General features: G+C 39.5%; 2 protein-coding genes across 7 annotated transcripts in view; one reads left to right on the top strand and one right to left on the bottom strand.

Moving 5' to 3' along the window:
• Positions 1-6: 6 nt before the first annotated feature.
• FBXO33 (F-box protein 33) lies at positions 7-16,432 on the top strand. Its single transcript, XM_015630509.3, has 4 exons — positions 7-418; positions 6,853-6,963; positions 9,878-10,563; positions 14,030-16,432. The coding sequence occupies exons 1-4, from the start codon at positions 207-209 to the stop codon at positions 14,299-14,301; spliced, it is 1,281 nt and encodes a 426-aa protein (XP_015485995.1). The 5' UTR covers positions 7-206; the 3' UTR covers positions 14,302-16,432.
• Positions 16,433-19,144: 2,712 nt separating this feature from the next.
• MIA2 (MIA SH3 domain ER export factor 2) overlaps positions 19,145-23,709 on the bottom strand; it is a 37,627-nt gene continuing 33,062 nt past the window's right edge. For all 6 annotated transcript variants that reach the window (XM_015630504.3, XM_015630505.3, XM_015630506.3 and 3 more), the window contains 3 exons: positions 21,547-21,623; positions 20,956-21,190; positions 19,145-20,169 (listed from right to left, as the gene is read on the bottom strand). In XM_015630504.3, coding sequence (XP_015485990.1) covers positions 20,015-20,169; positions 20,956-21,190; positions 21,547-21,623 — 467 coding nt within the window. In that variant the 3' untranslated portion in view covers positions 19,145-20,014. The remainder of the gene's footprint in view (positions 20,170-20,955; positions 21,191-21,546; positions 21,624-23,709) is intronic.

Here is a 23,709-nt window from a genome sequence, read left to right as displayed (position 1 = left end):
CGGTGTGCGGGGAGGCGGTGGGCGCCGGCTCCCTGCCCAGCGAGCTGGTGGTCCACATTTTCTCCTTCCTGGCGGCCCCCGACCGGCTGCGGGCCTCGGCCGCCTGCTCGCACTGGCGGGAGTGCCTCTTTTACCCGGCGCTGTGGCCGCGCCTCCGCCTCAGCCTCCGCGTCTCGCCCGCCGAGCGCCCGCGCCTCGAGTTCCTCATGCGCAAGTGCGGCTGGTTCGTCCGTGAGCTCCGCGTACAGTTCGCCGCCGACAACTACCCCACCGGCGGCGGCGGGGCGGCGGCGGGCGAGGGCGCCGTGGTGGCGGGGGACGGCGAGGCGCCGCCGCCGCTGAGCCCGCGCTGGCTCGACCTGCTGAGGACTTACCTGGAGCTGGTGCTGTGCGTCCTGAGCAGCGTCCGCAACAACAGGTACCGCCGGGGGAGCAGCGGTGCCGGGCGTGGGGATAGACGGAGCCCCCCGGGCCGCGCAGGGCCCGGTGCAGCCGTCCCGCCGGTTTCTGCGGGCGGAAACAACGCCCGAGCCGGCGCCGGCCGGTTCGTGCTGGGGCTGGCCTCGGAGCCGCTCTGTGTGTGTGTGTGTGTGTGTGTGTGTTTGAGGCTGTGATTTGGGCAGAAACGGTGACAGCCACATCAAACTATCGAATTTTTATCATGTAGTGTAGTTTGATGAGGAATATAAACGCTCAGACGTCCGGTCGGCGAGCAGCTGGTCAATACGCAGAACAAATACAGCTGCAGTAATAAAAAAGTTACTCGTCTTTTAGATGGAAACGGGGAATGCAGCTCGAACGGAGCAAGTGAGAGCCAGGAGTTTGAATTTGCTGCATAACAAGGCAGCTTTCTCACTTAAAATAAGCCTTAGTACGGGCAGACTTTAGACCTTGTATATGCTTGAAAGAAAGTATATAATGAGGAATTAGTCAGGGGGAGTTAAAATTACAGCTCTGGTACGCTGAGTTACTACCTCAGTAAAATATCTTCACCTTTCTAGCCATCAGGTCTTCTGCTATCGAAAAGCTGAGCTTTCATTCCAGCTCTCCTCTTACCCGCTAATCTGAGGTTTGAGGAAGTTTTATGTCCTTGTGCTTGTTGAAAAAAAGGTTCACATATAGGACTTTCTTGGCCTAATCGAATTTGAATGATAGAAATATTTTCCTGGTATGGTTTGTATTTAAGATGTGTTTTTCACACTTATTTTGGCAGGTTAGATAATTTTCTCAGCTTTGAGGTCTTTAACACAAAAATACTTGCATTCTCTTCACTGTGTGTGGGTGTGATAGAGATAATAATCAGATATCCTAGTATGTGGCCTCTAGTCAGCATGTAAGGCAGGAAAGCAGGGATATTACAGTTAAGTTATGATGAGTTTGGAAAGCCATGTAGGTGTTAGGCTAGGAAATAGTTAATATTATTTTCCTCTGTGTGCATATAGATTCACCTATCAAGGGAAGAAGAACTGCAAGTATTTCAGAGTATCTTTAGGATGAATTAAACCTTGTGGATGGCCTTTAAAAAACTGTCTGCAACTGAGTCGTGATCTTGTTACCGCCCCCTTTGATTCCAGAGGTATTAGAGAGTAGCTTGAGGCCTTCCTTGTGTCTTTATTTTGAATTGTAGCAAGAGAACTTTAAATGCAATTCCTTGTTGGTTTGAGATGAATGCAAATGTGGTGTGTGAAGTCTCAGTTCCTCTGCTCTGTTGCACCCAGCAGGTACTTCCTGTGGTGCAGCTGCGATGGCTGAGAGTTACAGACCTCACTTCAGAAAACAGCTCGTTACTCCCAGCTCACCTTTTTCTTCGTTTATTTCATGGCCTGTGAATCCTTGGCGTGCGAATCATAATCATCTGTCTTGATTTGTGTTCTCTTGCATTTCAGGAGCTTTCACTTAACTGTTGAATCTGTGGGAAATCTAACTAGTATTTTAAGAAGAAAAAATGTTGAAGTGATTGTGGTGAATGTCTGATGTGCGACAAATCTCATGACATGGCCTTGGAATTTTAAAATAAATATTTTCTACAGGAGACATTTCATGGGGGTGTTGTTAGAAAACGAAATTGTTTCTTTTTTTCCTCACTGAAATGCAATGCTGTCAAAATTAACTGAGATGTTAGAAGGCTTTTGATACACTTTTTCTTTTGAGAAATTCTCCATAGCCTTATCTGAAATCTGTACAAGGACACTGGTTTTCTGAAGTTCATTTTACAGATTCTGTATGTACACTGACTCAGGACTACAGTAAAATACTGTGCAGAAGTAATTGTTTCTCCAGTACCAGTTCTCTGGTAGATTAGTATAATTTTGGTGGTAAGACAGGGATGAAGAGTTACTAACTTTGATAGGATTTTGCATTGCCATACTTTCTTGCTGTTCCTAAATAATTTCTGTGCTGCTCTTTTGGTTTTAAATGAATGGTGCATGACTGGGGAGTACAGGGTACCTGGTTATTACAACAGAGTTTTTTTAATGAGCATTTTAAAAACTGGGGGAAGAGTGGCATAATTGACATTAAACATTTGACCTTTTTTCAGTTTTGCTTTCAGAATAGACTTTTTTTTTTTTTTCCCCTTGAACAGACTAGGTTTTTAGTTTATTTTTATGTTTGATTTTTTTTCCTTGCAAAGTAACTACATATAACTCACTAGTTTTCAGGTAGAACACTGGGTATTAGTTATTTAAGCAGATTTTTGAGATTGAAAAGAGGTGAGAAGGAGTATTACCATATGCCAGATTGCTGCTTAGTTCTTACTGTGACCACATAATGTCTAAACCAGAGACACTGTCACCTGCCTGATGCTTAGTTTTGTCTAGGGAGGGACTGCAGTCCATAATTAATTAATTTCTCTGCTTCTCTTTATTTATCTGTAACTCAAGGACTATTAATAATTCCTTCTTGTTTTCCCTGTATTTCACTGTACACAAGATAGCTATTGTAATTTCCAAAATAATGGAAATTTTTAACTTCTCCAATGTCTGAATCACTGTAAATGCATTCCTTTTGGAATTAAGTTTAGAACAGGACAGTCTTTCATAACTCCTGTCAGCCCTTATGATAGCTTTTTGGCAGATAACTTAAAAAAACATTCTGTCTTGCACTTCAGAACTGAAAAGGGAGAAATCTGCCTTTGTGATGCTGTTTCTTAACTGTGTAATGTTGTTTGGGGGTTTTAAATTTATTACTAAGCAGTGTAGTAGCAACCTTCCTCCTTGCAAGAAAAATCATGTGCTTTAAATGGCTACAGATTTCCTTGAGGATTTACAATACTGGACCTAAGAAAAGTAATTACTAAAAGTAATGAAATTTCTAAATGCTTTCTTGGCTAGAGGAGAATGATGTGTGGTTTTGCTACTAAGAGCATTTTCTGCACGACATAAAATTGCTAGTTTCTAAGCAAATTGGTGTGTTAAGTCTCTAGAAAAATATTTTGGAGTGACCTTTGCTAGTTTTGATGGAATTAAGGAAATAACAACTTGTCTGCAACTTGTTTTTTAAAAAAAAAAGATTTTTTTTTGACAAATATTCCTGCTGCCAGCCAGTTACCATTCAAAAAGGTATGTTCAAGGTCTGTCTCATATTTGAAGCAGAGCTCAAGTTGTTTTGTGGGTGGCAGCATTTTACTCCCAAAATATTGGGAGTAATATCATTGGGTCTTGATGAGCTCTAAAAATCTTTCATTTGTTTAATTAAGAGATACTAAAATAGCATTTATAGTGATCTATAACTTTTCCATAAGCTTTTATGTTTATGACAGCAAAATAACAAAGTGTTTAACTTTTTAAAAGCTAGCGTTCTACTTAATACTGAGAAAAAGGGGTGTGGGTGGGCATGATGTTTCTTAAATCCTCATGATCTGCACCTTCTTGAGCTGATCTTTCAAAATTAAGTTCTAGAATGCAAGGTGGGAGTGTGACAAACTTTCTGTTTCCACTTGTGTGCATACAGCAGCTAATAAGCACCTGGTGATCCTTCAGTAGGAAAATCCTGTTCTTTTATGTATCAAAGTATAGTCTCTACTCCTCCTTCCTTGCTTACAAAGGAAGATAGGAAGGTAGTGACACACACACCCACCCCCCTCGTTTCCTGCAGCATGTTAAATTGTGTGACTTGCTTGATCTTTGCTATGGAAACAAAAATGCAGATTACTATAAAACTGGGCTATCTTGCCTGAGGTATGGTATCTCTTGGAGTTTCCAAAAATTGGTGAATCGCTCAAAACAGTAGACTGCATCTGTTTTTGTTGTTTTCTAATGACCTAAAACATTTTAATGATAAATTGTTTTCTGTTGGTTTGACCAGGCAGCTGAAACTGGCAGAAACGAGTATAGTAATACAATATGTGCCTTACCACTTTGTTCGCCTTGAATGTAAGCAAGGACATTTTGTGCTTTTTTTAACTGGGTATTAAAAAAGACCAACCAAAACTGAAGTGGAGCCTAGTAAGCAGCTTATTATTTCTAGAGTGCTTTTTGAGCTAGTTGAAAATAAATGTCTTAGTAATCTTTCCAAAACAGAAGTTTTCCCCCAGCTGTATGTACAGATACTACACAGGATTAAGATGCCATTATGACTTCTAGGAAAAGGTCATAAGTAACTGTTAAATAATTTTATTTAAATAGCAATCACTTTACTGACTCTCTGAAATGAAGATGAGCAGTGAGTTGAATGTCATGGAGTTCTGTAACACTGCAAATAATAGCAAATATCTAACATTGTGTTGAACTGTGATCAAATTTGTTGATGGTAATAACTGTGCTGTGAATGGAAAAATAATTGGATATTGTCATTGGTGAAGTTTTCAGGCAGAGAACTTTTCTATTTATCTCTATACTGCATGAAATGGCAGTCAAAAAGATGAAGTAAAAATGTGTGGGACACTAGTAATTAGTGTTCCATGTGTCCTGTACTTCGGTCGGTCTCTTAATGCCTGCTTACATCCTACTGTAGCACTGGCTGGAGGTATGATTGGCACAAACCAAGACCTGTGTTTGATGTGAATGTGCAGGTGATTCAGAACTGTTCTGAAGACTGCATTTTGGCTCTTGACTCTCACAAATAAGTCACCAAGATCAAAAGATAAAGGCTTATTTTTAGCATTGGCTGTGAACACTACTTCTCACACCAGGTGGAGGTTTCTGCTACTTCCCTGTCATACCAGACTATCTCTTACAGCTTTTGAGGAAAAAAGAGCCCAAAATATTCTCAGTTGAGTGTGCCAGTGTTTTAGGTTTTCCTGCCAAGCTTATTCTTCAGTAAGATCAGGCAATGTCTTAGTGAGATTTGTAGAATATTGATCATATTTTAAGGCTCAGTTTATTTTAGCGTATCATCAGTAAAATAGGCCTGTATTTAAAATAAATAATATTAAATTGTCAGAATTTCAGACACAGTTGTAAATTCTATGTATTTAACTCCAGTATTTGTCAGACTTTATATGAAGCTAGTGGATCTTTCTATTAAGTTGTTATCCTATATGAAAAAAGTAGCAGGTGCAACAGTGGATAGATTTCAGGCAATCAGTGTGCTCTTTTTGAATTCAGGAACTTCAAAACAGCTAAATTATGATTTATGGTAGATAACAACTATAGACTGCAGCTCATACTGACTAAAAAATATAAAACTTGGCTACTTAATCCTTTTTTTTCTTTCCCCCACCTTGGCAGAATATCAGGTTGTACTGTGGAGGTAGTGAACTGTGCCAGAGCTTCCCTATGCTTTGAGCATGGTAACTGTATTGCATTTTCCTCAAGGCTGGTTTGAAATACTAGCATATGCTTTGTGAGCCAGAGGAAATAAGGATTTATGGTAACTCACATAATTATGAGCTACAGGTTAATTGGCATCTACTGTTTAGGATTAATTTAACTTAGGTGTCCATTTGTGGTGAAACTGGAGTTTCTGCCTTGTTAATTACCAATTGTAGACAAGCCCTTGCATGTTAGGAGTAAATCTGATTTATAGCATATATAAATAAAAGAAATGTTGACCTAAAACTTAGCTACAAAAATAATGATCTTAATAGTAATTGCTACGCATCTACTTTAAAACTGCAGTCGTTTGCATGCATCTTTCTTGATCTGTTTTAGGAATAGAAAAGATGCAAGTCAGAAAATTGAACTAGGGAAAGGAAAAGTGACTGTCTAGTGCACTGTGTTGTCTCCAACATCAACTCAGAGGTTCTTCTTTCACTTATTTTTTGGTATCCCTTCTAAAAGTTAAAATCATATATCATGGTTGACCATTATCCCTTACTGATGAGGAGTATTAGAAAAGTTTCCCCTACTTTGATACAACAGAAATTAGACACTGATTAGGGTGTGGGGAGTTTTTGCTTTTCCTGAGGTTTGTGATGCCTTGATTGAGGAAGGTTTGGGCTTCCACTTGTAACCCAGCTGATATAAGTGCTCAGGCAGGGTTGTTTCTGGTTGTGTTCTACTTGGGCATTAAATGCAGTGCTAAGTATTAAAAGGAGTAAGTATTTGATGTTTTCATCTGTGGCACTTAACACACATATTCCAAGGATTCAAAATTGCATGAAACCACTCATAAGTTTTCCTTGTGGTGCTTTAGGCCTGCTGAAAATACTCCTGACTGACTGGGAAGCAGTATTTGCTCTTACAGCTGGTTTCAGCAGTTTGTGTAGTCCTGTTTCCCCTTTATACTTCAGTCTCATTTTCTGTAGTCCCATACATGCCTGCATTTCAGGACGGTTGTAAAGTTTCCCAACACAAGCTGTGTGTCCTGTGTAATAATGGCATTTATTGCCTGCATTTGTCTGATCCAGAGGGATTTCCCACACCATTTTAGTTTTGTGTACAGATTGCTTTTTGTTTTGTTGTTTCCTAGGAACCTCCAGAAGTTGAGTCTCTTTGGGGATATAAGCATTCTGCAGCAACATGGAACTATATCAAATACCTACCTTGGAAAGGTTGACCCTGATGGCAAGAAGATTAAGCAGTAAGTTATATTTGTAAATTATTAAATATAGGATAATAATAGTAAAAATAGATAACAGAACACAGAAATTCCTGAAATACATGAGTGAGAAGCTTCAAGTTTTTCAACAGGGTGAAAATCTAAATTCTTTTTCCTGATATTTACATTAAGTAGTCTGGTTTTGTGGCTGTTGTATTTTTGTTGGGTTTTTTTCCTCCGTTCTCAGCACGGTGAGAATCCTTTCTTTCCTCTTTTCATTGTGTTCTAGAAACAATACTATGTTAATGCCACAAAAGGGGAGGAGAGATGAGGGGCTTTACCAGCACCTCTTACTATTGCTGTACATGAAAAAAATTAGAAAAGGAAGTAATCTGTTGTATTTCACGAGAGTTGAGAATGTGTTTGTGTTAATGTTTTCTTTCAAGTTTGCTTGAAAGGCTAAGAACTGGAGAAAATTTTCTTAGGACCTACAGGTCATTGTACTAGCACCACGAATCTAAACGCTTGGATAAATACTTTGGTGCTTGCATTAAATAGTTGATATGCAGATTGCATTAAAGCATTTGCTGTCTTTTTAAAAGTTTCTTACTTCAGTTCCCAATGGGGAGAAAAGCTACCCTAGAGCTGCAGAGTTCTGTGTCATATTTCTTTTTATTAAATTTTGCAGGTAGTGCAACAATATTCTTTGAAGCTCAAATGTTTAAGGTGTATGAGAACTGCAATTTAAACAGATTTTTAGTGCAGTGAGGGATATAGATGGTAGTATTCTACTGAACACCTCAAAATTTGTCTTCAATAGTTCTGTAAAATATTAAAAATGTTATTAAGATTGATTACCTGGGCTATTACAAAATAAATCCTACCATTGCTGCAACTATTACAGCACCTTTTGTGGGTGTGTATGGGGGGAGGGAGGAGTCTTAGGAAGAAATTTGATATTGCTGTAGCAGAATCTTTTTCTTTGGGGGATTGAGAGATAATCTGCCTTCAATTTAAGCATTGCCAGGCATAATTATGAAACAAACATTGCCAACACCAAATAAGGTTCACCTTAACTCTAAATAAATTTAGGAATAAAATAGAAAAAACTACACTGTCTGTGGGTCTTACCCATTGTTTAAAACTGTTTCATTTGTGTCACAGTTGCAAATCCTCAATTTAAAATAAAATGTCTGGAGAAATCTGGAAATATTGAAGTCTTTTTACGTGTGGTTTATCCTAAGCAGAACCTTGGGAACTGAGGTGTAATATAAGTACAATAACCATACCAGCTCTTCCACTTGGGTGAAGTCAGGCCTTGCAAACCCCAGTACCTTCATAGGAGAAGCAAGAAAGCACACATAGGCAAGGGAGGAGGTGAATAAGGATTTGCCGAGAGAGAGGATGAATGAGGACTGATCTTTTACCTTTATTACAACAAAAGGATTATGGGGCATCAAAGGTAGTAGGTGACAGATTCAGAGCAAGCAAGAAGAGGAGGGTAATCACACTACAGAGTTCTTTATTATTGGATGTTATGCTTGCTGAATGCTTATTCCACTAAGGGAGGAACCTGCATGAATTTGTAGAAGTGAAGTCTCTGAGAGTTGCAAAATACATAAAGCCACCTCTGTTCAGAATTGAGTTACAAATTTTTGGAAACTAGAGAAATATTTGGTAAATATCCCGACGTGCTTTTCTTGTTTCTCTCACCTAAAGGTGCTAGTGTTTCTCTGCTGTCAGGATACTGGCCTAAACCTTTAATTTTGCCTGGACATTATCTCTGTTAAAGTGACATGGATGAGAATAAAAACTTTGTAATGTTTTTTTGCTTAGAGGTATAAAGTATACAGATCCTCATAGCAATAAAAGAAGTGTTCTGTGCAACTATTACCTGATTTGGGGAACAAAAATTTCTGCTATTTTTGTACTGGATCTTATTTCTTAATGTTTTATGGGACTGTCATAGCCTGGCTCAACTGCTTCTCTGTAATGCTGACCAGGCCTTGAGATCAAATACTGACACATGTGTCTAATGTGCTAAAAGAACACTTGTCATTTGGGCAGGAGGACTCTTTTGGGCCTTTACAGCTTTGGAATGAAGACTGGAAAAATACTTACATGGAGAAAGTTTTTAAAGTTTTTAGAGTGTGGCCGTACTATTTGAATTTAATATTGAAAATTTCAAATACTTCTGTTGCCTTCTTGAACAAAATATCTTAACGTAAAGGACATCTAATGACAAAAAAATAAAAGGGGTAGGAGAGGTGGGTGCTTCAGAATAAATTCATTATAATCTGGCACTGATAATTTGCGATTGAAATGCTACTGGGTCCAAGTTATTTTAGTAAAACATGAACCTGTTGGCACTTGAAAATACAGTTAGTTGTACATTTGGAATTATTTAAAGAATCTTGTATGTTTGTTCTTTACCCTTTAAAGAGCAAATCAAGCAGGTGATTTCACATCATTCTAACATACTTTCAAAATCAATTTTCTGCCATCTTTCATTGAAAATTACTTTTTTTCCATACTAAATTTGCAGTTCTGGAGAAGTTAGGAAATACAAAAAGCTGTTTTTAAAAACAAGGGCTGCATTTGAAAGGCATTACAGGTTTTCTTATTTGCATAACCTTAAAATGTATGTGGGAGGGTGTTAAATATGTGCCGAAAAATACATGAAGTGAGGGTTCATAGTGTGTCACTGTTTTGGAAGACAAAGTACAAATTTCTTTTAGTTTACAATTTTAACCATTTGAGTGCAGTAGATGTTAAAATGCTTTGGGAGGTCTGCAGTCAGGTTGCAGTTGACAAGAACTATAATAATAGAATCTTCCTGCAGAATAAGGCTATAAATGAAGGAAGAATAATTCTTGAATAAAAAAATTGAATGGTACGCAGCTGGTAAGACTAAACTATGTTTAATAGGATCATTGTCTGTTTTGTTTGCTTACAGAATCCAACAGCTGTTTGAAGAGATATTAGGCAATAGCAGGCAATTGAAATGGCTGTCTTGTGGGTTAATGCTGCAAATAGTAACTCCCACATCATTGTCCTCCTTATCAAACCCCATAGCCAACACCATGGAACATCTGAGCTTATTGGACAACCACATCCTTGGTAATACCACTCTTATCACTGCGGTTGAATTGGAGCGCTTTGTGAATCTGCGTTCGCTCGCTTTGGATTTCTGTGATTTTACAGCTGAAATGGCAAGAGTCCTGGCTGACAGCAACCATGTGCCTTTGCATCGACTGTCTCTCCTGGTCCACAGTGTTTCCATAATGCACAAGTCATTGGACAATATGCCAAAAGATGAGAATTGGCAGGCACTGACTCGCAACAGCACTAATCTTCGGGTCTATATAATGGCTTTTGATGTCAAGAGTGATGATATGTTAAGGATTCTTAAGCCCAGTATCCCCCTAGAGAGGATTCACTTTGACAGCTATGTCACTTGTGTTTCAGGGGCCGTTGTTGACCTCATATCCAGGCAGTATGACAAGTTCCTCACTCATTTTATACTAATGAATGATGTGATAGATATGTCTGCCTTCCCAGATCTCAGTGACAACCGGAATGAAGATCCACTTGTCTTATTAGCCTGGAGATGCACAAGACTGTCTCTCCTAGCTGTTCATGGTAGGTAACACATTCCACGGGCATAGTATGTGACTTTTAAATGTTTACAAGCCTTCAGCCTTTCTAATCAGTGTTTTAGTGGCATGTTACTCAAAAGGCTGCTGCACCGTTACTAGACATGCTGTTGTTGAAGGTGTTCATTGTATATGAGTTTTAAACATGCTTGTATCTTACTAACTTCTGTTGAAAAGTCACATAGGATTTTATTAAACTCCTCAGAGAAATGAGGATCGCTTAAGAAGTGAGCATTCTAGGAGGCTTACCCTGCAAGTGGTCTGCCCTCTGCCAGTTCCATGAAGTGATTTGTTGTGTGTATGTGAACTGAAAACATTTGGTGTTCTTCTGTGAGCTCGCATGCTGGCAAGATTAGATGATTTTGCTCCCTGTTTGTAAATAACATGAGTTAAGTACCCCAGAGCCGAGAAGAAGAAATTTACCAATTTGGTAAGACTATCAGCAGATGAAGGCTGAAAAATATGTGGAGGGGGATGCCTCAATGTGTGTGTTGGTGTCACCAGTAATACCAGAGCTAGGTTTATCCCACATATTTATTTGCCACATAGTAGCAAATAACTTTTAGAATTTATTCAGCTCTGTTATCAATAGAGCACTTGGTGGTAGAAGTTACATCAGTGGCAAATTTTAAGGCACCTGAAACTGAAATAATGCAGAATAATGTTTTTTTTATTTCTGCTGGAATCAGCTTACCAAGACCAAGTTTGCTGATGCACGAAGTAGTTAAGTGATAACTGTATTGTGTTGCATAAGAATAAATGTGTTTCCTCAGACTGCTTGGGGGAGTAAGTCTCCAGTTGTTCAGTACAAACAGGAGACCTTCAGCAGCAGGAGCTGGACATTCAGATTTCTATCAGTTTAAATCAGAATGTCCTGCTGTATTTGCTCTCTTTTTTTTTTTGTTTTTGTGGTCTTTTACTGAAAAATCATTGCTGGGGGCAGGGGAGGCATGATCAATTCAGCTGTCTCTCCTTAATAGTTTCCAGGTGAGACAGATTTTGGGTTACTGGTTCATGACTGTAGCGGTCTAGCTGTGGATTTTAGCAATTTCTTCTAAAATTTGGATACATGTTTGAGGACCTTTAAAAAAAAATTAAAATTGTGTTACCTTAAACTGTCCTGCTACAGAAAAGTCTTCTAATATATTATCTAACTTTAAAACCTAGTGAAACATCTGAACATAAGCTTGTGTATCATTTAATACCAGGCTTGTGTGTGTGTGTGTTTATGTGTATGTTTCCTCTTCTGGTACTAGTTTGCTTTTGAAAAAGCTTTGATTTACATCTGCTTTTGGCTGCCACTTGTCACTGACCGAAAGAGAAAGGGGAAAACATATGTTAAGGACAATTTATATGGGTTGCCTCAAAATTATCTTTTGTGGGACATCATCATCTTTCCACCAAGGTAGTGTGTCCAGGAGCCAGAGGAAGGCAGATGTTAAATACATTCTTGCAGAATGAAGAAAGGATGTAAAGAGTCTGTGGCCATTTGGGATGGGATGGAGACAAGATACTCATAGTGGTATGATCTAGCACTGTGAATGCAAAGCGTGGTCCATCTGAGAAAACAAAGGCCTTTTTTATTTTTATTTCCTTCTTAAGGGAAGGATACTTCCACATGGGTTTTTATGACTTTGTGTTATAAACATACTGGTGAAGTTTTATTCTGTCCATGAGCAAAACTAAAGTTGAAATTTTTGCTAGTGAGGAAGAACAAATTACAATGTGTTCATGGTAGATTTGTTGTTCAGTGATACCAGTAGTGAAGTAATAATTTCCTCTTACCTCTGAATACTTAGCTGGACAGAGACTTTCTGGCAGCTGGGAGGTCACAAATTTCAGGCAGAGCTTTTGAAAGGAGAGTTAATTTAAAATGAGACTAAGTTGGGAATAAGATGGTTGTTCTAGTGCATAGAGTTACATAAAAAGTTACATACAGCAAAAGCCATATACCTGACCACATGATGGTAAAAGGGCTTTTTTTTTTTTTTTCCCTTTATTCTTGCACTTGCTTTCAAGGATTTCCTTTACAGTCAGGATAACTGGAAGGTGCTGTGAGCTCCTTCATGTCCTGACAGGAGTGTGTCATCATACAGGGAAGAATTTTCCATTGAATTCAATGTCCCTGTTAAGGAAGGGACATTGAATTAAACCACCTGAATTAAGATGGCTTCATCTTCTTTGGACAGTTGTGTTGGAGGTGAAGTATCCAGAGATGAAGATTGTGGGAATTCATGCATTCCTAAGAGTTAATATAACACAAATGAGCCTTACAGATGTGGGCAGGCTTCTTTGTTGAAAACATACCCTAACATATTTCCAGAGACACAATAGTAAAAAGTAAAAGGAAACAGGATGGATAGTTATTTTCTTTGTTGCTTTTACGTATTTTCTTCATTCTCTATTTTATTTTATCTATTATTTTTATGTATTTTATTTTGATACATTATCATGAAGAGCATGTTAATTGCATTGTTGGAAGACAAAGCCACAGTTAGCTTTTGCTTCTCAGCAGTTTAGCTTTCCCAGTTCAAATATTGTACAGACTGCAGCTTTACTTGGAATCTACTTGGGCATCTCACCAAGAAGCTTAACACCTGCGAGAATCATGATGAAGGCAGAAATGAGCCTTGCCTTTTGCAGTGGAAGGGCTGATTTGGCAGAGCTCCCCAAAAGGGAAGTTCCCAGACCATCTGTGGTTTGCATCTGAATAGGGAGGAGCTTTTCATTTCTCTTAGCCAGGGTACAGGAAGCTCACAGGTAACTGGGGAGTAGGAGTTTTTAAAGAGGAATGCTAATATATAGTGTGAAGAGAGGAAACCTTTGTAATTACAGTTTATCTCAGAATAACAAGATGCATTTTTGAGTTTTTTTACACATACATAGATACATATGTACACACACACTCATAAACACACACACATACTGGGGTGACCTGAAGAGGCTGCAGAGGCTTCTGGTTTGTGTGTGTGCTGAGTTTTTGTTTGTTTGGTGGTGGCTTCTTTGTTGTTTTTTGTTTTTTTTTAATAAGTCTACGTTCTAAAGGAATGAAAGCAAATGTTTTTTTCTAGCATAAGCAGAGTTTTTAAGCAGTCCGTTTGTGCATTCAGTTAATTGATAACTTTTTTCATTCTAATTTTACTGCAGAATAGATCAAAGGAGGTTTGAAATTTTATATATAACTTACTGCACTGCTTTGCAAGTAGGAGAAAAAGATCTAGAAAAGCTTGATTAAAGTATCTGAAATATTTTTATACTTTCTTATTCAGAGTGTAAAATGAGGGCTTGACTGTTTGAAACCAGAAAGCCCCCACCGTGCCCTAGGGGAATTCTGTCAGATGGGACACGATAGAATAGGTTGGGATATTGGGATGGTCTGGTATTAAGTACTAAAAGTAAGAAAATGCGTTGTAGAAAAATGACAGAGCACCTTTGTTTGTGTTTCCCCATAGGTTACACAGTCTGGGCTCATAATCTTATAGCAATTGCTCGTCTTCGTGGCTCTGACCTGAAAGTACTGGAAGTCACAGAAGAAAGCATTGAATTCGACCAAGGAGAACTGGCTGATCAGGATGTGGATCCAGTACACAATTTCATTGAGCAAGTGTCCCTCGGATTGGGTCGCCCTTGGCATGCTGTCATGGACATAGAACTGCTCAGTGTCTTCACTGAGCCAACCCGTCACTTTTACAGAGAGATGCAAAGCTTCAGTGAAGGCATTTAGCTCCTTATTTACAATTCCTGTGGTTACATATGCAAGTAGGGTCCTATTATGTTTTTTTGGTAGTGTGAATTAACCCCTTTTGTGCTGTGTTTAATCAGTATTAGCTATATAGAATTATATATGTGTATTCTACTTCTTGATCAAAGAACGTAGTCGGGTATTGGTTTAGAAGCTGAAAGTGGCAGTGTTTAGGGTTTTCACGGTTAATGGACTTGTCTACCAAACCTTGCAAAGATACAGCCAAAGGCTGTCTGAGGTTGCCGGCTAACTTTACTTTAATTGAGTAACTGCATTTTGAATTATTTTGCTATTATATATTGGAGTCCTGTGCTCGGGAGCCAACTGTTTTTAATACCCATATCCATAGCCCAGTGGATTTCTATGCTGTCATTGTGTGCTTAATCCAGTAGCATGCTACTTAATAGGCTTAAGGGACGAGAAGTCTATCCAGGGCTGTTCACTGTAAGACTCTTACCTTGCTTGATTTCACATGCGGATTCTGCAGCATGGCTTAACTCCATTCTCGGCTTTCCTTAGCTGCTAAGCGGTGGTGTGAAACACTAGCGTTCAGGCTCCTGCACTTACAGATTCACTCCACAAAGCTGTAGTCTTTTGGATTCTTTGCAAACTCCTCCTTGTTTGTTCTCATGTTCTGTCATCTTCCTTAAAAGTTAGCTTTGGGCCAAAGTTTAAAAGGAAAAAGCAAGAAATGTGCACTCCGGTGAGGTAAACGCATAACAGTGAAGATTTCAATACAAAGGTCTACACCTGCAAACAAACATTAGTCGTGAAATCCCTAACAACCAAGTCACTGGATTTTCTCTGTCAGCGCCTGTGTCAGCTGCCAAAGAATAGATTAAAAACGAAGAAGTGCCCACATGCTGGCAGGGGTAGGCCAACTTTTGGCCAGCCAGATACTGCTAGATTGTAATATATAAGGTCGAATTTCGACCTGTGGTACACAGCTGTGCTGTGGCTCAGTCAGCAACCTCAGAACTCTTAACAAACATGCACCTGTTTCACTGTGAATAGTGAATGTAAAGGAAGGAAAGGAAACAAATACAAAGCTTGTTCTATCACAGGTATGAGCTGCTATGATGCATGAAGAACATTCCATGAAGTATGTTTTAAAATCTTGTTATATCTGAGAGGCTTTAGAAGCCGATGTAACTGTTTCAGGGCAACCGCGGTACAGACGTGGTCTCTGTGAGACTTCCACCTGACCCCAGTTTTAAGTGGTACGAATGTTGTGCATTTAATGTTTAAAGGACAGTCTGCAATAATAAAGTAAGTGGCCAACGTGGGTGCCCAGCAGTGCTGAGACCTGGCTGCTATATTGTAAGCTTTGGAAAACACAATTTATGCAACAGATGTCCAGATATGATTCTATTTATGGAAAAAGTTTATATGTGTTTTACAAATGGTTTTACCATCTTATATTAAAAATGACCTTTTGACAGGTGTGCGCTGTTTTGTCTCCAGTGAGCACATACCATGCGGATTTTATATGTACATCAGTAGAGTGAATCCACTGGCACAGTGTGTGTATATGCCAGATGTGGTGAGATTTTATCTTATAAATGTGATCAGATTAAAAAAAAACTCCTGACAGAAAATGTAAGGAAACCAGCTGAATGTTTGAATTGATGACTGATGTTGTATGGTTTATGTTAAATGTTATATTCTTTTAATCAATGAATAAAGCATTAAAAATTGATCGCTGTATAAAATACTTTATTGTTATCAGCATGAAGATTTTTAGAATTAAAATGCAACATCGTTCATAAGATGTGTATTACTAGTAGCTCCCATTGTGTTTAGGTCAGCAGAAAAATCTAAAATAAGTCACACGATTTTTTTTAATTTGGCTGAATTTTGTCAACATTTTTTGGGGTGGTGGAGGAATGGGAAGGATGCTTTGCTAAAGATCAGACCAGTTAGCACAAACAATATATCATTATATGACCTATTAGACTGATACAGTAAACTGTGGATTGTAGACTATAGAAGACTATTTTTGAGAAATTACTGCATCAATTGCAATTGCTTAAATCAAAATCTAATGTGCTCAAGAAAAATGTGTAGTACTTCTTTGGTGTCCCACTATTAAATAGATTATGAATACCTGCAACGCTTCAGTTTGACGTTTTATCTGTCCTCAGAGTACACAGCTGTGCCTTCTGAATGAAAGCTGCAGATGTCTGCTCAGCTGTTGGAGAGCTGCTGTGCCCTGCAATGGCTGGCTGTGCTGTGAGGCTTGTCAGAGTGGCTGGTCAGTGTGTGCGTGCCAAGCACGGACTTTATTTGAGCTTCTGAGCCTCACGTTACGATAGCCCAGACTGCTGCCAAGTGTGAAAATTGCACACTGCTTGTTCAAGCAGTTTCCTAGATCTTCCAGATTTGGTAAGCAAGATCATTTGCTGACATATTGAAGAGATGCTGTGGGTAATAAAGATAAGGTAAATACAGTTACAGCTTTTCATATTCCAGTAAAGTGAAATATTGGGACTTGTCTTGGTGCCTTTCAGGGCTTGGCCTCAGGAGGGAGGTTTATGTAGCAGATCAATCTGATGGTGACTGCTCAGCAGCATCTGAGGCTGAAGTTTGGTTGTGAAGTGTTGAAGATTTCAGGAAATCACACAGAAAAAGCCAGAAACGAAGAAAGCAAATTCTGCATCATCTGGTTTAAACAGTTGCAGAATGGTAATTTTCTCTCTGCAAGCTACTGCATTTTATGGGTAACTGCCTTACTAAACAGTTGGGAAGTAACCTGTTTGCCTTTCTGTTGTTATAGAAGTTTTAATCTGTTTGGTCTAACCTATTTTCTGCTTTGTTTTAATGAACTTAATCTTGAATGATAAGATGAGGAGCAGGAGAAGCAGCCCACTTGACTACAGGAGAGAGATGTTCAGCCCTTTCACTCGCTGCAGTTGCAGCTAGAGCTGGCTCTTAGTAATCAATGGCTGTCCATTGTTAGAATGCTCCAGGTCTGATTTTTTTCATACAGCCTGAAGTCTGCTCACTGGGTGTGCCTTGTGTTCAGGGAAGAAGTCAGTGTACTTAAAACAAATGGCTAGAATCTTTCTGTCTTGGAAATTACAGGGAGTCCAGTAAAGCAGGAGTGTGGGGTGAAAGCCATACCTTGAGCAGTGCTGGAGAAATGCACCCGATTTCTATCCTGTCTTAGGAATAGGTAAAAGTGGTGTTTGTTGTCTGCCTGTATTTTCAGCAGTAATCTTAATTAGTGATACCAGGATGAAGGGATTCAAGGTGAAGCGATCTGTAATTGTTAGGAAATTACGATGCTCTTAATATTCTCTTGCATTTGGAGTGGGACCTTACAAACAAACTACTGTGAAATTACTTTGAACTTGCATCATCCCAAGAGGAATTTTACTTTTGTTGTTTTTTGTGTTTCCTGAAGAGATGGCAATACCAAGTTAGTCTTTTGCATTCTAGGTTCAGCAGGAGCTTGGAACACAAGCTTTCATCTGTCACAGCTAGGTTGCTTATTCTTTTTGGGGTTGGTAGAACAGGTATTTCCCTACATACACTTTTGTGTGTCCTTTCTACATTTGACAGGTTACCATCTACCTGCTTCCTATTGCATAAACCTGAGCTTGTTTTCCAGATTTGCAGATAAAATTTTGGACTGCTACTGAGGAGGGGAAAAAAAAGTCTCAAATGATGATATTCTCTGTACAGGATGATCCAATCCATGCTTTTCCTGCATTTTCTTAGTACAGCTATCTTTTCTTTTGTCTGCAGCTTTTGATACCATTGTGGGCATAGACTGTTTTGGTGGAGGAAGAATTTTTCAGAGTTAACTTAGAATAAATATTTGGAGAAAATACTGTGTTTGCTCAGAAAACAGATACATTCATAAACAGTTTTTGCAGCCTCCCAGGTGAGTTGGGCAAGGAATGAAAAAGGTTTATGGCACTGTTATCAGCCCAGGATTTCTGTGCTATACTGTGGTTCTCTGTGCGGGGGCAAGGCTGTATTTGGCAGTTCTGGTTGTTCCTAAGACTGATGACAAGAGTAAGGGTAAAACCCAGTAATTCATTTGAGAATCCTTGTGAAGTCTCTCAGGCAAACTCATAGCCATTAACTAATTGGCTAAAACTGATGCAACAGCCATGTTAAAGTACATGGTTAATTTAACATAGATGATGCTTTAAAATGTCTGTTGTCAGAATCTGTCACTGAATTGCTGGAGTACAAAGGCTTATCTAAATGCTTTGAGGGGTGAGCTAGAAGCAGAAAGGGTAAAGAAATTGTAGGAGTGAACCACAGAAGAGTTCTACAGCTGAAAGAAACAAATGTGGGAATAATGGTAGGAGCAGGAGTACTGAGCTACGAGAGAAAATGCTCCCTTGGCAGACTCGACCTAAGCAATTAAAAAAGAAGTGGGCTGGAGTTTTTTTGGTAACATCTAATTATGGGTGTGGTGGTTGCATTTACATTAAAGCTTGCAACTGTGTGTTATGTGTGCGTGCATGCAGAGAATGGAGCCTGGTGGCTGAACGGCTGCTGAGTTGGGGCTTGCTAAAACCATTTTGCTTATCTTAGAGGGTCCCTTCCCAAATGACTGAGTCCTTACATGGTTTTCAAGTTGAAGCTAAACTGTCAGAGCAGCCACCAGAAGTCTTCAGACTCTACAGTCACCTAAAAGCAGAGCTTGGCTCTGTCCAGATCCAGCCTGGCACTGGGCCCTGCCCTGGCTGCACTGTGCCTGCTGGGGCAACCACTCCTGCCAGGGAAGCAGCAGACAGGAAGCTGAAGAGGTGAGCAAGGTACCACAACAACTCCTTTTATGGACACAAACTCATTAATGCTGCAGTTTGCCATTTCCTTCTCGTACTTTTTAATTCTGCTTTTGTCCTGCCCAGCATTTTCCCATGCTGGTGTTAAAATCCAAAGCCTAATAAACTGAATTCATGTTGACACAGTAAAAACACACCCCTCCTATTAGTTTGCTGCAAATACATGTCTTCAAAGGCACGGGCTGGGCTGGGGCATCTCCTAGCTATGACTCCTTCCTCTCAGATCATAAAAACCCCCTGTATGCATCTTCAATAAACACTACTCCATTCCAGCTTTTGAAGAGTGATGGGAGAGTTGCTCAGCTTTTCTACTGCCTCTTCCCCCTCTGTGTCGTGGCAGGAGAACTTCCACATTGTAGAACTTGAGAGCTGAAAGATCACCTACAAGGCCATTAACAAAGGGGCCTCGAGTGGAGAATCATGGTTATTCATATTCACCTATCTATTATACCATGTTACCAGTGACATTGCTTTCATTTTCTGTAGATTTTTATTAACTGTTTCCATTTGTTTTCACATCCTCTTCATAAAGCAGCAAGCATCACTTTTGGCATGCAGAGAGACTCCCTGTACAGCTCAACCAGCACAAAGCCGCTGGACTTTTACAATAAGGTTCACATGATTTAATTTTATACACCTCTGAAGAGACTACTCAAGTTAGAAATACTTAATTTAAAATGACTATTGTACAGTGGAAATCACTTATTCACAATATTCATAGGTATTTAATTCTTTATTTACAAAATACTATCCTGAGAATTTTCCCTATTAAGCTTCAATTTGAGCGAAGTAGTTTGTATAGACCTAAGTAACGATGGTTACTTAACATAAAGAAAAATGCCAGTAGGAGAGCACAAAACTGGTTCAGGACATTCCTCAAGTGACTGTCAAGTCTCCTGCTGTGGTTCTGGTTCTACAGCTGGATTTGATGGATTTGACTGAGATGGTTCAACTCTATTTTCAGGAGGAGGTGGTGGGGGCAAAAATCCAGGTCGTTGAGGTGGATAGTGAGGATAAGGTCTCATTGGAAATGGACTTCTTACTGTGAGAGAATCAGAGTAATCCAGTTAATATCAATCACAACAGTAAACATGTACACCTGCTCCTCTTGCTGGCTTGCTGCTCAGCTAGGCCTGTCTAACTAGAAGTCACATGTCAGGACATAGAGATGCCAGGAAAGAGGAGGGCAAAACCATCCCTTTTCTCAGTAGTTACCCACTCTAGTCTCTAAGCAGCAGCCAGCCACTGCCAGTTCCTGGGCTGCTGCTGCCAACATCCCCTTCAGTCTGCCACAGCAGCCCCTACATGCTACTCCTTACAGATATTTTGGCAGATAAATAGCTTAGACCTTCACACATACTCAGAGAACAGCAAGAGTCAGAAAGAAGTCCTGCAGTCTGATACTTACACCTTGCTCCAGCCATGCAAACTCCAAGCAAAAACAGTTGTTTAGGGACTGTGAGCACACCTCTGAGCCAGAGGATGAAACTTTTAAGACTTATGTAAGATGTAATTTCATAGAAAGAAAAGGATTAAGGTAACCACCTACTTGCTTCCTTACCCCCAAAACAAATCCATTAAACCTGAACAGTACAAGTAGGTGTATTTTCCAGCCAAAGCTAGTATTTGTGAAAAGATCAAGATGAGCTGTTGTGAAAAAGGAAGCGTCCAACACAATGAACCTTCATCAGAAAAGATGCTCCCTGTTAGCTGACCTAAGAAGCAGTGTGTGCAAATCTGTACACGTGTACCCCCTGTGGTAACTCCCTGCCTGCACAAAGCACTTGTGTTCATCAGCGTGAAACAAATGCTGGCTAAAGGCACGTACTTGGAAGCGAAGGGCGTGGGGGCCCGAAGTCTCGTACTGGAAAGCATTCCCGTGGCCCATACATGCCAGCAGGAGGAGGGGGAGGGAAAGGAGGTCCTCGTCTCATGAAAGGTACTGGTGGTGCTCTAGGATCCACAGGCATCAGCGGAGGTCTGACTGGAGGGAAAGGTGGGGGTGCAAACCCTGAACTGACAGCTTCACTTTCAGGTGCCAGTGACTGATCAGGGAGCGAGTTCTGCAACACAAGGAAACCAGGAAGTTAGAGGATGGAAGGGGAATATCTCCAGTCCTATCAGGCTCACTTCCATGTACATGTGACACTAGCTAAGAGCAAGGCTATCTATGTGTACTGACCATCTGCTTGACCATAGTTTCATCTTTTGGGATATAATTAATTTTCAGCAGGGATTATATTACTCATACATCAAAGTCATTCACAAGACAGTAAGTGTTGTGGTCAAGTATACATATAATTTTATCATTTGCACTGAAGAGTGCAATATAATGTGACCAATGGACCACAGGCAAATGTTTTTGTGTTTTGCAGAAAATTAAAGCTTCTTTAAATCAAGCCTCTCTTGAGCTACTCACGCTCAGGTTAGAGTGATCCTTTATCCCATCTCCACTTGGTTCTCCTCGTGGGCTATGTTCTGAAGATGTCTGCCCATCTGTATGAAAAAGATAAAAAAGTTATTCAGTGCTGATCTCTTTCCAACCATTTCAGTATTTTTTTCTGAAATCAGCATAGATTGGCAACAAAACCAACAGCAAGCAGCAGTTCCATTTTCTCCCTCCCTCCGACTAACAGTTTATTTCTTCAGTGAGCCGCATGCTGGGAATGGCTGTGCTATGATATGCTCTTGGCACACTTGACACCAATTCAAGTATGACAAAAACCAATTCCTTCCTTGGCTGACAAATACCAAGGAGACTTCCAGAACTACCTCAGTTTTGGATAAGCAGTCAGAAAATATATAATAATAACAATAATAATAATCACCATCATCATCCTCCTCCTCTCATTTGCCTTATTTACATTATAAGTAAAGAGATAAATAAAAACTTCCATGTTCTTACTTTTAAACTTTGCTGGGAACAAGTATTTTCAATAACAACTGGAGAAAATTATTAAAGGGAATTGTCAGAGAATAGAATCTGACTGGACATAAATACATTAAATATATATAATAAATACACTTTCTTTAAACAAACAAACAACCCCCCAAACCTGGGATTTGAAAAATTATTTCTTATGCTTCAGCTTGAATAGAGATGATTATACTAAAAAACAAACCAAAACAAGACTTCTAACCAGAGACAGAATTTTTATGTGCATGTTTTATTTCTACTCCTTGAAAGCAAACAAAGCTTTTTACTCAATGAACAAATAGGTCTTTTCAAAAACTCTAAATTACTTGTCATTTCAGGCAGGCCCTTTCTTGTTGATAATATTGTTACTTAATCTAAAACATTTCAACTCCTATGTCACACAGAGAATATTCATGCCCTGATATTTCTGTTGTGTACCACTTTCCATTTTAAGTCCTGATGAAGTTCCTCACAAACTCTGTCAAACTTTAACTCTTCTTTCTGACAAGTTTCCTGCTCCTCAAGTGAAAATTTTTATAGTTCGCCACCCCAGCTTAGGAAAATCCATGTTATTTTGTTCACTTTAAATAACATTTTGATCAACTTCCTAAGAAGTGTAACTTGTTAACTCCAACGAGTGGGAGCCTTAATTTCAGTACTGAGACACTGCTGTTCTGAAGTCAGATGTGCTGGACAGGCTGTTTTTCGGTGGTTGGTTTTTTAATTGAAACGGGTACTTGGATTTTTTTACAAATACTCAGCCAACTCTAGTGAAATTATGTGTCTCTAAAAAGCAACATTCACACATTATTAATGACCTGTTAAATGCTAGCAACAAGGTTCTCAAAGACCCTATTTCCATTAAGGGGGTGCTGAATGGCCCAGGAACTGAATACAACGTTTAAAAAAATAAATTACTTGTTGCTTGGCAGTGACTGAAGAAAGGGGTAAAAAAAGGTTGCATTAAAATGCAAAGACAGTGCACCTCTCCTCAGCAGCCTCAGGTGCTAGAAGAAGGATCTCAGTGGAACATGGAAGTATTGGAAAGCAGAAGTAAGAGAAAGCAGAAGTGAAACTAACAGAAGGCTTGGGAAAGAGGGAAGGTCAGTAGCTACACAGGGACAGAACTGTCTTCCAGTAAAGAACAATTCACTTTGAAACTTGAACTTTCGACCTGAAACTAAATTCAGCATTCCCAGTTCTTACACTGTGACACTGAGTAGCAAAGGTTCTCTCTCTCTGGCCACAAAAGCTGCAAGGCAGATGGTAACTTCCTAACAATCCTGTCAGTAACAGAGTCCTGGGTGGTGAAGTTTCTGTTGGGAATTTAATGGCTTCACTTCCCTGAGGACTCAGACACTTGTAACTTACCAGGGCATTACAGAAAGATGGAAAATGCTTAGTAAGTATTAAGCTCTTAAGCTGTCAGTGGTAAGGTCTCAGTGACCAAAACTTTGCCTATGAGCTTCTGGCAGTTGCCAGAAGTGCCACAACTAAAATGTATATAATTGGCCAATGCAAAACTAGTGGGTCAGTGAAAGGTGTGATTAAACTGGGGGAAATTTATTGTTGTAATAAATTATTGTATGTATTAAAAATTCGGAGAGATATAAATTAAATGTGTTTGTAATAATGTGAAATATAAAATGTAAAAAAACCCCGCTC

The sequence above is a fragment of the Parus major genome, chromosome 5 (genome assembly GCF_001522545.3).
Source record: "Parus major isolate Abel chromosome 5, Parus_major1.1, whole genome shotgun sequence".
Classification (NCBI taxonomy): domain Eukaryota; kingdom Metazoa; phylum Chordata; class Aves; order Passeriformes; family Paridae; genus Parus; species Parus major.
This window is presented reverse-complemented; position numbering and strand designations above follow the sequence as displayed.

Bases quoted from the DNA above. Each gene is read 5' to 3' on its own strand.
- FBXO33 (XM_015630509.3), top strand. From the start codon at position 207: ATGCGCAAGTGCGGCTGGTTCGTCCGTGAGCTCCGCGTACAGTTCGCC. The intron at 419-6,852 runs GTACCGCCGGGG...GTTGTTTCCTAG, and splicing joins AGCAGCGTCCGCAACAACAG to GAACCTCCAGAAGTTGAGTC. The intron at 6,964-9,877 runs GTAAGTTATATT...GTTTGCTTACAG, and splicing joins GATGGCAAGAAGATTAAGCA to AATCCAACAGCTGTTTGAAG.